At 41.8% G+C, this 18,109-nt stretch overlaps 1 protein-coding gene across 7 annotated transcripts in view; it reads right to left on the bottom strand.

Annotated features, from left to right (window-relative positions):
* HT1 (Protein kinase superfamily protein) overlaps nt 1–18,109 on the bottom strand; it is a 58,334-nt gene that overhangs the window by 23,351 nt on the left and 16,874 nt on the right. For 3 of the 7 annotated variants that reach the window (XM_088953733.1, XM_088953726.1, XM_088953719.1), the window contains exon 3: nt 7,485–7,538. The exons of 3 other annotated variants lie outside the window; for them this stretch is intronic. In XM_088953733.1, coding sequence (XP_088809859.1) covers nt 7,485–7,538 — 54 coding nt within the window. Of the gene's footprint in view, nt 1–7,342; nt 7,539–18,109 lie in introns of all 7 variants that reach the window. One more of the 7 variants, XM_088953741.1, reaches the window with a different exon arrangement.

Here is an 18,109-nt window from a genome sequence, read left to right as displayed (position 1 = left end):
CTTCTCTGGGCTGTCAATGGAGAAAAGTGGTACGTCCCAGGCCTGAAACATCACAGCTCTTCTTTTTTCTGGTGCACAGAACCTCCTTTCCTAAGAAAACAACTTCAGTAGTGAATGGTTGGCTGAAGCTCTCAAACGAAGGTTGGTTATCTCTTCTCTGTGTGTTGTTGGTATTTCTGGGTTGAAAATCTTCAAGAACTTGAGAGGACTGACCAGAACCTAGAGAACTAAGTTGGTTGTTGCCCTGGTTCTTGGAAAAAATCCAAGAACAGGCTGTGTTTACAATGACCAAATGGTGTAAGGGCTGCTACTGTAGGTGGCCGAATGGTGCAAGGTGTAATGCAATGGTACTAGTTGAGTTTTTGTTGGTCTTGTGGTGCCCTCTTAAAAGCGTTAAAGCAGGTCTGTATTGTGTATGACAGCTATGGCTGTGTGGTGGTGCTTGTAATGCACGAACTCTTGACAGCAGTAGTGGTGTGACAGCTAGTTGAATTTTTGCTAAGTAGTTGTGGTGGTGCTTGTAATGCACAAACTCTGTTGAGTAGTTGTAAGAGAGCTTGCATGTGGTTAGTAAGTGCTGAATTAATGTCAGTGTAGTCTGTGTTTTTTTTTTGTGAAATCAGTAGTGGTGTGGATAAGAACAAAGGCGTGTATATCTATCATTGTGTTTAGGGACCGCTGTAGGTTCTGGAACATCAAACTCTTGACAACAGCACTTAGTTGGTGATTGAGAATTCAGATTAGAGGCAGCATTGAAAGAGTATCATGGCAGCAATGGGAGATGCCTATAGTGATCAAAAACCTAGTGTGGTGATTTCCTCTGACTATTTAGGTGTACAGATGACCTCAATTAAACTGAATGGTGAGAACTATGTTCCATGGGCCAAGTCAGTGGAAGTTTTTCTCAAGGCAAAGAGAAAAGTGAAGCATGTGAAAAAAGATAAACCACCGGCTGACTCTCCAGGGTTTGATGATTGGGAACAGGAGGATGCTCAAATCATGACATGGCTATGGAACAGTATGGAACCCAAAATAAGTGCCAACTTCATGTTCTTAGATACAGCTAAGGACATATGGGAACATGCCAAGAAGCTGTATTCTGGGCAAGATAATACTACAAGGGTATATCAGCTCTATCAGGAGTACTTTGGTCTGCAACAAAGAAATAAAACCCTAGAAGAGTACTATGCCAGTATGAAGAACCTCATAAATGAACTCAATGTCTATCATCCTCTCACTCCAGATGTTAAAGTTCAGCAACAACAGAGGGAACAACTAGATGTCACAAGGTTCTTAGTGGGGTTGAAATCAGAGTATGAACCAGTTAGAGCCCAAATATTGGGGGGCTCTACCCTTCCTACACTTGAGGAAGTGTTTGCTCGGCTCCGCAGGATTTCTTTGGGATAGATAGAGAATCCCACATAGTCTGATAGATCAGCTTTTGTAACAGCCAGAGGAGGTGGACGTGGTACAAAAGGGGGAGGACATGCCTCTCGAGGAGGTCATGGTGGTTCCATATTTGGCCGTGGTGGTGGTCGTGACTTAGGGGGAGGCCGTGGTAAAGAAAAAGGCAGCTCTACAAGGAAGTGTACCCACTGTGGCAGGGAAGGACATTCCGTAAATTTCTGTTATGATCTTCATGGCCGCCCTCCCTCTAAATGGGCCAATCATGCTATTGCTGGTGGGATTGATGTCAGTGATAATCAACAGGCAGACCTAACTCCTTCCACATCTACATCTGTTTCCGGAAGGGAGATGGTGAGTGTACCGCGTGATGAGTATGAGCGGTTCCTTCAGTCCACTTCACAGCACACTACTACTACTCTTGCCCACTCAGGTATAACTTGCCTGTCATCTAAAACCTCTCCTTGGATTATTGACTCTGGAGCCTCTGATCACATGACCGGGACTCCAGGTGTGTTCTCTTCTCTCTCTGAAACTTCCACATCTCAAACTGTTACCTTTGCCAATGGTTCCTCCTCTCCCATCTGTGGTGTTGGCAATGTTGACATGGCTTCTCTTTCTTTATCATCTGTTCTATATGTCCCTAAGTTTCCATTCAATCTTATGTCTGTTAGTAAATTAACCAAGACTCTTAACTGCTCTGTTATTTTTTTCCCTTCCTCTTGTGTTTTTCAGGATCTCAGGACGGGGAAGAAGATTGGTGGGGGGCATGAAGCTGGTGGATTGTATTACCTTGACGGTGGTGGATCGTCAGTTGCACTTCAGACTTCACTCATTCCTCTACAGTGGCATTGTCGACTGGGGCATCCTTCTCTCAAGGCACTCAAGATACTAGTTCCGTCTTTGAGTCATTTGTCAGTGTTACAGTGTGAGTCGTGTCAGTTTGGGAAACATTGTCGTGTTTCCTTCAGTCCTAGAGTTGAAAGTCGTATGTTGAGTCCTTTTGCTTTGGTTCATTCAGATGTTTGGGGCCCGATCAAAATAGAATCTTATAATGGTTACAAGTATTTTGTCACTTTTATTGATGATTGTTCAAAATGACATGGATTTATTTAATGAAAGAAAGGAGTGAATTATTTTCCATTTTTCAAAAATTCCATGCTGAAATACGTACACAATTTGGTGTTCCAATCAAAGTTCTTCGTTCATATAATGGTCGTGAATATTTTCTAACTTCCTTTCAACAGTATTTAGAACAGCATGGCATCATTCATCAAACTTCTTGTGCATCCACTCCTCAACAAAATGGGGTGGCTGAACGGAAGAACCGTCATCTCCTTGAAACAGCTTGGTCTATTCTTCATCATATGAGTGTTCCTAAACGGTTTTGGAGTGATGTTGTACTTACTGCGTGTTTGCTCATTAATCGGATGCCCTCCTTTATTCTTCATGGTCGGCCTCCCTTCTCTATCTTGTTTCCCACCTTGTCTCCCTTTCCATTAACATCTCGTATCTTTGGCTGTGTGTGCTTTGTTCACAATCTGAGTCCTGGAATAAACAAATTGGATGCACACTCCATTAAGTGTGTCTTTCTTGGCTACTCTCGGACTCAAAAAGGGTACAAGTGTTATAATCCCATTACTCGGAAGTGCTATGTTTGTCCTGATGTCACCTTTTTAGAGTCTGTTCCCTTCTTCTCAGGAACTGAAGCATCTTCGTCTCCACCTTTACTTCCTCTTCCTTTTCCGGTCAGTGATCCCGTTCCGGGTGTTCCTGTTGAAGTTGACTCGTCATCTCATCCAGTACAGATTCCTACTGAACGACCACCAATTCGGCAAGTGTCTACACGTCGAACGACACCGGCCCCTCCTCCAACTTCTACCTTGTTCGTGGATCCTGTCGTTGCTCCTGTTGCTGAACCTTCAGGACTTCACCTACCCATTGCCTTACGGAAAGGTAAACGTAGTTCTACTCTCCATCCCATTTCCAATTTTGTTTCAGTATCTCGCCTTTCCGCCTCACATCGCCAGTTTGGTTCACTATAGTCATCTATTTCCATACCTAACAATGTCCAAGAGGCTCTTAGTTCACCTAGGTGGAGGCAGGCAATGGAGGAGGAACTCTCTGCTCTTCAACATACTCACACGTGGGAGCTCACTACTCTTCCCCCTGGTAAGCATGTTGTGGGTTGTAAATGGGTGTATACTGTTAAATACTTGCCAGATGGTAGTGTGGAGCGTTTGAAAGCCAGACTTGTTGCTAAAGGGTATTCACAGTTGTATGGAGTGGACTATATGGAGACCTTCTCTCCAGTGGCTAAGATTAGCTCTGCCCGTGTGTTAATTTCCCTGGCAGTTATGTATGATTGGCCCTTATTTCAACTTGACATAAAAAATGCCTTCCTTCATGGTGACCTTATAGAGGAGGTATATATGGAGCAACCACCTAGGTCTGTTGCTCAGGGGGAGGCTGGTAAGGTGTGCAGACTGAAAAAGGCAATTTATGGGTTGAAACAATCGCCTCGTGCTTGGTTCGGGAAGTTTAGTGAAGTGGTGAAAAATTTTGGAATGAAACAATGCCAGGTTGATCACTCAGTGTTCAGCTATGACTCAGAAGCTGGAAAGATTTTATTAGTGGTCTATGTGGATGATATTGTCATAACTGGCAGTGACAAATTGGGGATCCACAAACTCAAGGTTTTTCTGCAAAATCATTTTCAAACAAAAGACTTTGGGACATTGAAGTATTTCTTGGGTATAGAAGTTGCTAGATCAAGACAAGGTGTAAACCTGTGCCAAAGAAAATATGTTCTCGATCTATTGGACGAAACAGGACTGTTAGGTGCAAAACCGGCTGAGACTCCTATGGAACCAAATGTTAAGTTGAGCGGTGATACATGGAGAATATTTGATGATCCTGGAAGGTATAGACGACTAGTGGGGAAGCTGAACTATTTGACTATCACGAGACCAGACATCTCCTTTGCAGTCAGTGTGGTGAGCCAATTTATGCAGAACCCTCGTATATCTCACTGGGATGCAGTTCTTAGAATTGTAAGATATTTGAAGGGAGCTTCGGGTCGTGGGCTATTGTATAAACCAGGACCTTTGCGTCTGATAGAAGATCTACTACAGGTTACTGCACATTTCTTGGAGGAAATCTTGTGACGTGGAAGAGTAAAAAGCAGACGGTTGTGGCTATAAGCAGTGCTGAAGCCAAGTACAGAGCCATGGCACACACTACATATGAATTAGTGTGGTTGAGGAATCTCCTACAAGAAATCGGGTTCCACATGGATAAACCTATGAAGTTGTACTGTGACAATCAAGCTGCGTTCCATATCTCATCCAACCCTGTTTTCCATGAGAGAACAAAGCACATAGAGATTGATTGCCACTTTGTGAGGGAGAAGGTTCTTACTAGAGAGATAAGCACAGAACATGTAAGCTCAGGTGATCAGTGGGCAGATTTGTTTACAAAAGCCTTAAGCTTAGGGAGAATGAACTATATATGTAACAAGCTGGGATTATATGATATATATTCTCCAGCTTGAGAGGGAGTGTTAGAGTTAGCCGAATAAGGGTAGATTAGTCATCTCACCTTGGTTAAGTTATGAACTTATGTGGCAGTCTTATTAGAGGTTCTCTGTCCCATACTTAAGTAGGGGCAGTTAAGTCCTTGTACATTTAATTAGAAGCCTAATCACTATTAAGAGGTCGACTGATAGGGTTTAGCTATCAAGTTCGACAGTTCTTTCATCTTCTTCTTCTTCTCTTCTCTTTCTTCTTCTCCTTACTGGTTCGGACTACTGTAGCTACAGTAGCTACAGTGAAAACACTTCTCAATCAAGGAATAAGACCTTATTCCTACCAATGGCTTAAATACAATAAATTCCATAATCAAGATTTACACTGACAGATAACAGAAATATCCTTTTTCTGTACAAAGTCACTGGATTGGCTACTATATCCGCTAGTAATATGAAAATGGAATAGGCATGCAACATGCAATATCTTCCCATATACATTGCAACAGTAGCATAGTAATCTCAAAAAGATTCTGCCTCTTCCACCACTTGGTGAGAAGGATTTTGCAATAACTTTTCTTAAGATAACAATGATTACAGTACTTCCTTTTTCATAATGAAATAATTGGAGAGAGATCAATAATGCTCTGTAGACCAAAAAGGCCATAGCATATATGATTAAGATGTCATTTCTTAGAGAGACAACCATCTAGGCTAGGCTTTAGGTTGGACTTTGCATAAGACCAAAATTCTGAGAAGATGACAACTTTGAAGATCTCTAGCAATTCACTTTAGGTTCAAACATTGTAACCCATGATGAGGTTATCTCCAGTCTGTTCCTCAACAATAAGACCTTAACATATAATTACAAATGGTTGAATCTTTCAATGGTCATACCAAACAATAATCTTATCACTTGAGCATCAAAGTAAGCTTTCACCCATCTAAAACCCAAATTTCATCAATAGAACTTCACTCTATCGCGCGTGTGCACACACACACACACTCACACACACAAAAGGTGATAGATATGGTTCGAGAATATTGACATTGCTTATTCTTTCATGAATTTCCCTTCAAGGCCTTTGCTGAAGATGGACAGGATCTCCTCAACAATAAGAACTTGACATATAATTACAAATGGTGGAATCTTTAAATGGTCATAACAAACAATAACTTATCACTTGAACATCAAAGTAAGCTTTCACCCATCTAAACCCAAATTCATTAATAGAGCTTCACTCTATCATGCATGTGTGTGCACACACACACACAACTTGTAGATATGGTTCAAGAGTATTGACATTGCCTATTCTTTCATGAATTTTCCCTTCAAGGCCTTTGCTAAAGATTGACAGGATTTCCTCAATAAAAAACCTTATAAACAAGAAAAACGAATGACATGAACCAAAATAATTTAACTTCCATACAACAATTTTAAAACATTAAGATAGGATCTTCTTCGAACTGAACCAAGTCAGTTGCGTTGGGATGATTCCATAATGTTGTTCATCTGCTTTGAGCCTACAATCTAATGAAACTAATATTAAATAGCGTATTGGAGTGATGTGTGGTATTTGTATATAGCTCCGCTTTATCTGAATTCTATAATGTCAATTCAAATTGGGATAACTTCATACTAGACTAATAATTCTGTAGCCAGCAAATGCATGTCATTTTTCCAGAGACAGATTATACTACTATATGTATACTCCTGGGAGTCAGTGGAGAATAACCATGGAGTTCCACTATCAAACTGACATGCCAAAAAAGGCAAAACAAAGTAGCCACATTTTGAAGTAGAAGCATAACACTTTAAACTCATGTGAAAGAGTTATCATCATAGAAATCTGGTCAATTAATCAGTTAATTCTTTTTAACAATCAAAATACAAGTCCAGAAACTTGCAAAATTTGCACACTTGGAGAATTTCTAGGTGAAAATCAAGAACTGATCAATTTTTAATCTTAAAGAAAAGGAAAAGAAAGTACCCACATTTATGTGCAACCTAGTATCCTTCACGAGAAAAATGCGGATCTTGATGGGATATCTAAAATCTCAAATTTGAATTTGAAAATCCAAGTCTTCCCCCTACATATTTTTCTTGTATGAAGTAGTTCTTTTGCTATTGAGAGGCAAATAACAAGCAAGGGAAGGCAAATATAGTCCCTCAAAACAAAAAACAGAAACCATACATGGAAAACAAAGGATTGGAACGAGAAAAACCATTGGTTTCCATCTGGACATACAATTTAAGTGGCATTAATATCTTTGTTAGAAAGACATGTGGAAGTTCTGCACAAGAATGGGAACTAATCATCGCCAAAAATTACTCAATTTTTTTTTTCAAGGAGAATAACAAGATGATATATTATATAACAAAAAGAGGATATACAGACAATGGGAACTTGCCCAATCAGAATCCAGGGGCAATATTCCTGCTACAGAAGTCAGCTCTGTGCACAGCGGATTTAGCTAAGCTATCTGCAAAAGCATCATGCTCCCAAGCAGTCCAAAAACATGACACATTCAAAAGAATAGCTAGGTCTCTAACCTCCATCAAGTAATGATTCAAAACCCAGGGGCCCCCTTGATGCAGAACCACCACCTGTTACAACAAATTAGAAGAAGAAGAAAGAAGACAAGAGAAGGAAGAGAGGAAGTTTGAAAGAGGATATGAAAGACTTTTATTTCTCAAAAACATGTCATACAGCCCTAACATAATGTGTATTTATAAGAAACCTAGAACTAAAAATTACAATTAAGTCCCTACCAAATATGAAAGTTCCACTTAACCCCCCCCCCAAGAAAATTACAAATAGCCCCCTTACTAAGAAGAAATTTTACAATTAAACCCAAATTGTGCATTAACCAAAGTAACCCTAAGATAATGCCGTCTACACCTAAAATAAGTACAAATTGTGCTTTGGTCTCAAAGTGATCTCCATCACCCCATGATTATCATTTAACCATTTTATGACAGTTAAAGAGTCACCTACTACTGAGAAAGAAGATAGACCAAGAGTTCTTGCAATATGTTTGTATTCTGATTCAAGAAGAAGAAGAAAGAAGGAAAAGAAAAAGAAATTTAGAATAGGGTGGCTTAACCCTATCCAGCCCACCAAATTGATATTTATATTAGGGCAACATTAAAACACATAAGATTACAACTTTACCCCCCATTAGTAAGGGATGGAGTAACATAAAATAAGGAAGCCCAAGCCCATTAACACTTAATAACAGAAGTATAGCCCAACAAGAAATAGGAAGACATAACACAAATGGGCCGAGGCCCACACTATCAAGTCCCACAACACTCCCCCTCAAGCTGAGCAAAGATGTCCATCATGCCCAGCTTGCACACCAAGTCTCCAAATCTGGCTTTAGCAAGTCCCTTAGTTAATACATCAGCAACTTGTCTTGTAGACAGCATGTAAGGAATACATAACTCTCCAGACACAATCATTTCTCTCACAAAGTGAATCAATCTCAATGTGTTTGGTCCTATCATGCTGAACTGGATTATTAGCAATATTTATTGCAGATTGGTTGTCATTATAGAGCTTCAAGGGTCTTGACATTGTGATTCCCAGTTCCTTTAGGAGTATCCTAAGCCAAAGAAGTTCAGCCACTCCATGTGACATTGCCCAGTATTCAGCTTCGGCACTTGACCAAACCACCTCAATTTGTTTCTTGCTTCTCCAGGTTACAAGATTTCCACCCATAAATGTGCAATATTTGGTTGTAGACCTCCTATCTCCAGCTGATCCAGCCCAATCAACATCAATATAGGCTTCAACATTAAGTTTATCATGCTTCTTAAATAACAAACCTCTTCCAGGACATGTCTTCAAGTACCTTAGTATTTTCTCCACTGCCTTCATGTGTGCAACTTGAGGAGCATGCATAAATTGACTAAAGACATGGACAGCATAAACAATGTCAAGTTTAGTGAGGGATAGATACAAAAGTTTACCCACAAGTCATTGATATCTTTCCTTGTCTAGGTAAAGGTCCTCATCCTTTTACCACAACCCATGGTTTTGTCGATAGGAGTCTCAATAGGTCTGCAACCTAATTTTTTGTTGTCTCCTTTAGGAGGTCTAAGGAATACTTCCTTTGACAAATAAAAATTCCTTCCTTAGACCTAGCCACCTCTATTCCCAAGAAGTACCTTAGAGTTTAAAGGCCAAAAACTTCTTAAGTCTTCTAATCTCTTCTGGATCATTTCCTGTCACCACCATGTCATCTACATAAACAATCAATGCTATCAGTTTCTCTTCATTTCTTCTTAGAATAGTGTGTGATCAACACTGCTTTGATATTATCCCACAGTCTTCATTGCTTTGCACAATCTTTCAAACCATGCCCTAGGAGACTACTTAAGTACATATAGGGCCCTCCTCAATCGACATACTTTTCCATTCATATTATACTTTGGTGGAGGATCCATATAAACCTCCTCTTGAAGATCTCCATTCAAAAAAGCATTCTTGACATCCAATTGGTGCAATTCCCAACTGTAGTTGGCTGCTAGAGATGGTAATACCCCTATGGTGTCCAACTTGGCAACTGGAGCAAAGGTCTCTGTATAGTCAATGTTCTCCTATGTGAACCCTTTTGCCACCAACCTTGCTTTAAATCTCTCCATTGATCCATCGGCCTAATTTTTCACAGTGCACACCCAACAGTGCTCTTTCCTACTGGTAGATCCACTACTTCCTAAGTACCAGCCTTTAATAATGCTCTCATTTCTTCATCCATTGCTTCCCTCCATTTAGGGTCAGCAACTACCTCAGAGTACCTGGAAGAAGTGGAAATAGAAGGCAAGGCAGAAACAAAGGGATAATTTCTAGGGACAAATAAGAATAAGAGACAAACTTATTTATAGGGTGAAGAGTACAAGACCAAGTGGGTTTCCACAAAGCAATAGGAAGATTCAAGTCAGAGTTAGAAATAAAGGGATATTACCTTGGCCAGCTTCAGAGGCCTCTCTTCATTTTCCTCCAATACACTTTCATCTCCTTCCCAACAATCTTGTCAACTTCTATAGTAGGAGCTACATCATCATCTTGAGTAGTGGGAGCAGGAGCAAACTCACCATCTTGGGCTTAAGGGTTAGGACAAAGACCATCAAAATACTGAGGGGCAAGAGGAGAGGATGGAAGAGGAGAAGAAACAATAGAAGCAGAGACAAACGGATTTATTTCAGAGGAATTCTCTACCTGAAGAGGATTCTAGGAAGGTTCAAAGAAAGATTGTGACTCACAAAAGGTAACATCTTTGGTGACAATTTCTTTCCCTGTATGTTGATCAAAGCACTTATATCCCTTTTGTGTGGGTGAATAACCCAAGGACACACCCCCCCAAAATTCCCTTGGATCCAACTTGGTGATTTTTGGATCCTTAACGTGAATGAAATGAACACAATCAAAGACTTTTGGTGGTAAAGAAAACACAAGATCATTAGGACATAGAACAAAGAAAGGGGTTTTCAACCCAAGTATCCTGGATGGCACCCTATTAATCAAATATGATACAGTAAGTACTACATGGAACCAATATTTCTTGGGAACCTTGTGTTGAAACAATAAAGCACAGGTTGTCTCCATGAGATGTCTATATTATCTCTCTGCTACCCCATTCTGTTGTGGAGTGTAACTATAAGATGATTGGTGCAAAGTCCCTTCATTCTCAAAGAATGTGTTTGTTAGAATGTTGAATGATGTCTCTTTATATGAGTGTTCGGCTGATAAGAGTTCTTATTAGCCCATACTTAAGTTCAAGCTATACTGTAACTGGGCCTGTGTTAATGGGCCTAAGCCTGTTTAATGTTTTAAGTTACTGGGTGTCCCATCACTAATCAGGGGCATTCCAGTAATTACTTGTATCTTGTACTATATTCAAATATAAATAATAACATGGTCGACTGGCTAGGTCAGTTCGACATTCCAGCATCTCTTCTTCTTCTTCTCCTTTCTGCTACTTCGGCTACAGTAGTTTAGCTTTCATGGTATCAGAGCATTAGCTTCTTCCTGGTTTCAGCGGACGCACACTCTCTTCTCTTGCTGTCTTTTCATCTTCTCTCTTCCTTTTCTGGGTTGCTGCAATGAAGACCTAGGGGTGTAAGAGAGTAAAGCAAGTTCAAACCTAGGGTTTCTCTTGGTTGTAGGACTCAAGGGAAGTAAGACCCAGAAGTAGATGTCGTACTAGGTTATTTCCAGCAAATAGTAGCTATTTGGCTACTAAGAGAGGTTTGTATAGGACAGACCTAGTTGAGGACTGATTTCAGCAGTCCTAGCACTAGCCGAAAGGGGGAGACCTTCCTCTACAGTTGCAGCTTCAGTGCTCCAGCAAGACTTGCACAGACTTAGCTTCTTCTACAGAGCCCACTGTTTACTTGCTACTGTTGCAGCCTCGAACTGTTCACTTGCTACTGTACCCGAACTGTTGCAGTTTCGGTTCAGCCCAAGTGAAGTCTATCTAGTGTTCTACCAGCACTGTGAACACTTCTACCAGCATAGCAAAGTGGTAAACAGCTCCAAGTTCAGGTTGGTCATCAGTCCGAAACCCCTCACCACTGCTGTGAGATTACCTAGGGAGCTGCCAGCTCCAGATTGTTCAGCACTGTGAACCCTAGTTGAGGACTGATGTCAACAGTCCTAGTATTGGCCGCAAGGAGGGGCACTCTCTTTACAGTTGCAGTACTCGAAGTTCAAGTGGAGTCTGCATAGCACAATAGTTGAGAATCCTTTGCTTCAGGTCGGTTACCAGCCCAGAACTCCTTGCTTGCTGCTGTAACTGAACTGTTTCAGAACCGTGGCAATCTCGGCAAGTCTGAAACTGTGTCGAGTACTGTCAGAACCTGCTGTGATCATTTCGGCTAATCAGAATCTGCTCCAAAACTGGTTCAGAACCTTCAGAACTGCTTTGGCTAGTCTTAATCAGTGTCACCTACACAGTGGCTGCAGTCAAGATGTCTTCAATACCCAGAGAAGTTTCTTCTAGAGATAACAGGCCTGCGGCAAGTGGGAATCTTGTCACCAGCAACAATGATGACAACTCACAAAATACACCAACAGTGTCTTCTTCTCCTATGGGACAGGTTGTTGATTCCTCTGGAACTGGTACTTTGGGCTCCACTGCTAGTGAGGTAGAGGTCCTTAGCAGGGCATTAGCCCGTCTAAGGAATAATTCTTTTTCTTCTACATCTCTTGCCAGATCAGGTACAGCCTCTGCCTTCAGTGTCACTGGCTTTATTGACTCTACTTCTTGGGTTATTGATTCCGGTGCTACTGACCACATGACACATATGTCTTCCCTATTCTCTTCATATCATTTGTCGTCTGGTCAGGATAAGATGAGAGTTGCTGATGGGTCTTTCTCCACTATCTCTGGAAGGGGAGTGATTAACCTAAGCAAGGACCTCTCTCTTAAATCAGTTTTACATGTTCCCAGTTTTACCTCAAATCTTTTGTCTATTTCAAAACTTACCAAAAATTTGAACTGTATTATAACCTTTTTCCCTACTCATTGTGTCTTCCAGGACAGATTGACAAGGATAACGGTTGGGTGCGGTCATGAGTATGGAGGCCTTTACTATCTTGATGCAGACATCGGTTCAGCCTTACAAGCATCTGCTGCCAGTAGTCTGGAGAGTGTGGAGTCAACAGCTAAGCTGCATCTTTGGCATGCTAGGCTAGGTCATGTGTCTTTCTCTTCGTTAGAAATGTTGTTTCCTGAATTGTTTAAGGGCATTCCAAGTCAAAGTCTAACCTGTGAAGTATGTCAAATGTCAAAAGAATGTAGAACTGTGTATCCAATTTCCAGTAATGAAATTTGTGCTCCTTTTGATTTGGTTCATTCTGATGTCAGGGGCCCTTCACCCATTGTTTCCTTTGATGGCTTCCGGTAATTTATCAGTTTTATTGACCACTACTCTCGTTGCACATGGATCTACCTGTTAAAAGGACGGGATGAAGTACCACGGATAACCATGGCATTTTGCAAGATGATTGAAATGCAGTTTAATAGAAGATTAAGCAATTAAGGTCAGGCAATGTTGCTGAATACTTTGAAAAATCCTTGAACTTATTCATGGAAGATGCTGGCATACTACATCAGTCATCCTGTGCTAATACTCCTCAGTAGAATGGGGTTGCTGAGCGCAAGAATAGACATCTATTAGAGACAGCTCGAGCCTTACTATTCCAGCACAAAGTCCCCAAGCAATACTGGTCTCAAGCTGTACTTTTTGCATCATATCTGATAAACCGGATGCCCTCTAAGGTGTTGGGTATGAAAACCCCTTTCTCTGTTTTGTGCCCCACTCTTCCAGACTTTCCTTCCTCCTCGGGTCTTTGGCTGTATATGTTTCATACATGTGAAGGATCCAAAGAAGACCAAGCCAGATCCTAAGGCTACAAAGGGAATATTCTTGGGGTACTCTCTTACACAAAAGGGTTACAAGTGTTATGACCCTGTCTCCAAGAGAAAGTATGTCACCAGAGATGTGGTCTTCTTTGAGTCTGAACCCTATTTTCAATCTTCTCAAAATCCTCTTCAGGGGGAGACTAGTGGGATGGAAGAGGATTCTCATTCTCCCTCCTTTTTTGTTCCCCTATCTGCCTCGGGTCTTCCATCCTCTCCTCCTACTCCTTGTTGTGGCATTCCGGGTCAACCCAGTGAGGCTCCCACTGTGCCGATCACCTCTCCTGATGCTGTAGATGTTCCTGAAGGCTCCAGTAGGCAACAAAAAGAGATACTTACATACAACAGAAGAAGAAGGGGCCCTCAACCTCATGGCAGCAACCAGTTGGACTCGGATCAATCTGTCTCTACAATCCAAGGTAATTCCAACTCTCATACTTCTGATTTGAATCTTCCTATTGCTCTCCGTAAGCCTATCCGCTCTTGCACCATCCGGTACCCCATTGCTGATTTTGTTTCTTACTCACATTTATCTCCTGCTTATCACTCCTTTGGGTCTGCTCTTTCCTCTGTGCGTGTTCCTTCTAGATACTCAGAGGCTATGGGTGTTTAGTGGATCTGCCAGAGGGGAAGACCACTGTTGGGTGCAAGTGGGTGTTTACTGTAAAGCACAGGGAGGATGGGTCCATTGAAAGGTACAAGGCCAGACTTGTGGCAAAGGGGTTTACTCAAAAAGAGGGGATTGACTACAAAGAAACCTTTGCCCAGTAGCAAAGCTCAACACAATTCGAGTTCTATTGTCACTAGAAGCAAATTTTTCATGGGAACTTCATCAACTGGATGTGAAGAATGCCTTGACCTTCATGAAGAGGTATTTATGGAACCTCCACCAGGCTATGACTTTGGTAAAAAGGTGTGCAAACTGAAGAAAGCATTATATGGGTTGAAGCAATCTCCCCGTGCATGGTTTGAGAGGCTCTGTGGGGCCATGAAGAAAGTGGGGTACACTCTGAGTGGTGCAGACCATACCTTGTTCATAAGGAGACAGGATAGCAAACTTACTGCACTCATTGTTTATGTGGATGATATGGTAATTACCGGGAATGACTTGGAAGAGATAAAAAGGCTGAAGGAGTTTCTAGCTTCTAAATTTGAAATCAAAGACTTGGGTCATTTGAGATATTTTCTAGGGATTGAAGTTGCCAGGTCAAGAGAGGGAATCTACATATGTCAGCGTAAGTATGTTCTTGACCTCCTAGAGTGTAGAGAACACTGATGTAGGCCCCATTGCAGTGGTCCCCACTGTATTCGTAGGACAGCAGTGTAGTTATATGTTTCAGTTATAGTAGTGTCAGTTTGAGTCAGTTTGTTAATTCAGTTGTTATTTATTTCAGTTTTTATTCACTTTATTTATTATGTAAGTACCAAGGGCAGATGTGTCCTTTCCATTATGTACTAAACATAACCTATAAATATAAGAGAGTGGCGGCGGCAGATCAGTAAGAACCAGTCCCTCCTTTCAACAACTTGTGTTCTCTTGTTTCTCTTATATTCTCTCTCCTTTCTCTCACTTTCTCTTCTGTTTTGCAAACCTAAAACCTTTTAGGATTCAAGACTGATTACAGTCTTGATCTTCTACTTGGTATTAGAGCCTATCTAGGGCTTCTCATGTGTGTCTAGTCCAGCCGACCACATGAGGACTAGCTAGGGTTGGAAGCTTTGAAGAAGTTTTTCGGTGGCTGAATCTTGGAGATTACCAGGAGAGGTCGCAGTAGTTAAAGACTTGCCGCAGCTTGCAGAGAGGTGGTAATCAGGAAGAGGCAACGAAGGTTAGGGTTCAGGTAACCCTAGAAGACAGTAAACCGAAGTACATAAGTAAGTTTTTTTTACTGAGTTTCAGAGACTGCAATCAGTCAAGATAGGTTGGACCTATCTAGAAAGAGGGGCCGAACTGTGTTCAAGTTTGTTCTAGGATTTGGCTTGCTGAACTGTGTTTAAGTTTGTTTCTAGGGTTTGACTATTGGGCCGAACCCCCCTCTTCAAAGGTGATTAGTTTTTAGGGTTTCATACTGCCCTACGACAAGTCCCACTTGTGCAGACTGCTTGGAGAGTGCAGCTGAGCACTTACTTCAGACCTACAGTTGAAACCCTAGTTTTGCTCTCGCAACAGTGGGCCCCACAGTAGTGATTTCAGGAAATAGCATCTCAGATTGATGGTTGCCTGATACTATGCATGCCGATTGATTTCAGATCAGATTTGAGTTGATTTCTTGCATATACTGTGATAGGCGATTGATTTCAGATCATATCAGATTTGTGTTGGTTTCGGATCAGATTTCAGACTTACTTGTTTGACTCTGTTTTCTGGTATAATTGCTCTAACAATTTGTAGTCACTGAATCTTGATCAAAGATGGAGTTTAAGGGTCAGGGAGAAAGTAGTTTTGGAAACCACGGTTATGGTAGTGTATCTGAAACCGGGTTTCAGATTACAACCATGAGATTTGATGGGTCAAATTATTTGGAGTGGGCGCAATCAACCATGATGGCTATTGGAGAAAGGGGAAAACTGGGTTACCTCTTGGGAGATGTGAAAGAACCTTCCAAGGAGGACCCAACATGCACCAAGTGGGTTCAAGAGAACTATTTAGTTATGGCATGGCTGTGTAATTCTATGCAGCCACATATCAGCCGAAATTACTTGTGGGCAAAGACAGCCAAAAAGATATGGGATGTTGTGAAAGAAACATATTCCCAACCCATTAATGTTGCTAGAGCCTATGAACTGAAGTGTGAGGTGAACAGCCTTAAACAAGGAGAGAAGCCATTTTTTGTCTACTTCTCTACCTTGAAATCCTTGTGGCATGAGATTGACCATCTAGAGACCCTTGAGTGGGAGAGTCCCAAAGATGCACAGACTCACAGAAAGCAAGTCGAGATGAATAGGGTGTTTGAGTTTCTGGCTGGTTTGAATTCAGAATATGACATTGTGCGACAACAGATATTGACAAGAGATAGTGTGACTCTTTCTCAAGCATACTCCCTAGTGCATAGTGAAGAGACCAGGAGGAAAGTCATGATGCAGCCTCAGCCCTCTTTCCCAACCTTGACAGCTATTAAACCCAAGCCAGGGGGTGACTTAGAAAGGGACCAGAAGAAGGAAGATAAACGGGATCCGGTATGTGAACATTGCAAGAAACCCAAGCACACAAAAGATACTTGTTGGAAGCTACATCCTCACTTGGTCCCAGCAAAACTAAGAAATAAGAAGGGTAATGCTCATATGGCAGTGAACACTGATTCAACATCCTCATCAGGCACATCCCTGGAGACTTTAGCTGCTGTTCGGGCTGCCCTCATACAGTTGGAAAAGGAAGTTGGGAGTTCAACTCAGCCATCTCAGTCACCATCAACTCCTGCCACATCTGCATTTGCACATTCAGGTACTCGAGCCTCAGCTTACCATGCTTCAGCTCCAGGTAATACTAATCACTGTTGGGTAATAGATTCAAGTGCATCTGACCATATGACTAGCTTGCCATCTTTGTTCACTTCTTATCACTTGTCCTCTAGCCGAGATAGAGTATCCATTGCTGATGGCTCTCTTGTTCCCATTTCGGGCAAGGGGGACATCAAGCTATCGGATACTATCTCTTTATCTTCTGTCTTGCATGTTCCTAAGCTTGATACTAACCTGCTTTCAGTTAGTAGTATTACCAAACACATGAGCTGTTCAATAACCTTTTTCCCTGACCGATGTGTTTTTCAGGATTTGGAAACGAGGAAGGTGATTGGGATTGGCCGTGAGACGAACGGGATCTATCTACTTGGAGAGAGTTCTCGTTGGGAGGAGTCAGTGGATAAGAAGTCTTTTGTTTCCCAGTCTGTGAGTTCGGTTATACTTTGGCATAACCGATTAGGTCATTTGTCTTTTAAGTTCCTTCTCGGGTCCTTGATATGAGAACCCCCTTTTCCCTTCTATACCTAGACGAGGAGTTGTTCATTGTTCCCCTTAAAACCTTTGGTTGTACCTGTTTCGTTCAGCTTCTCGGGCCTCATCATTTCAAGTTTGAACCTAAGGCCTCCAACTGCATTTTCCTTGGTTATGCACAAACTCAAAAGGGTTATTGCTGCTATGATCCGGTTTTAGGGAAACGGTTTGTCTCCATGGATGTCACCTTCTTTGAGGAGACACCCTATTATCCTAGGGTTTCTCCTCAGGGGGAGAGCAGTGAGAGTGGGGCTGTTTTGAGTTTCTTTCCTCAGGGGGAGAGCAGTGAGAGTGGAAGTGGGGCCTATTCCACTAGGTAATGAAGGTTGTAGTGGTGAGGGTGGTCAGAGGGAGCCGGAGTTGAGAGTTTATCACAGGCAATGCAGGCAGGTTGATCCTAGTCTTCGACAGTCCCAACCAGCTCCAGTTCCTTCTGCGCCTCCAGATCCAGAGCCTACTGAGATACCTCTCACTGTTGCCACTTCCCCTCCTGTGGATGACCTTGATCTCCCTATTGCCATTCGCAAAGGGAAACAACATTGCACCACTTATACAGCTCACAGCATCTCACAGTTCTTATCCTATGATCGTCTATCACCATCTTACCGGTCCTATCTCACTTCCATTGCCGATGTCCCTATTCCAAGAATAGTGCAAGAAGCCTTATCAATTCCAGAATGGAAAGATGCAATGCAAGTCGAAATGGATGCCCTATTGAAGAATAATACTTGGGCACTGGTTGACCCACCAAAAGGAAAG

Source organism: Nelumbo lutea, chromosome 1, assembly GCF_056320005.1.
Source record: "Nelumbo lutea isolate HS-2025 chromosome 1, American lotus-T2T, whole genome shotgun sequence".
Taxonomy (NCBI): domain Eukaryota; kingdom Viridiplantae; phylum Streptophyta; class Magnoliopsida; order Proteales; family Nelumbonaceae; genus Nelumbo; species Nelumbo lutea.
This window is presented reverse-complemented; position numbering and strand designations above follow the sequence as displayed.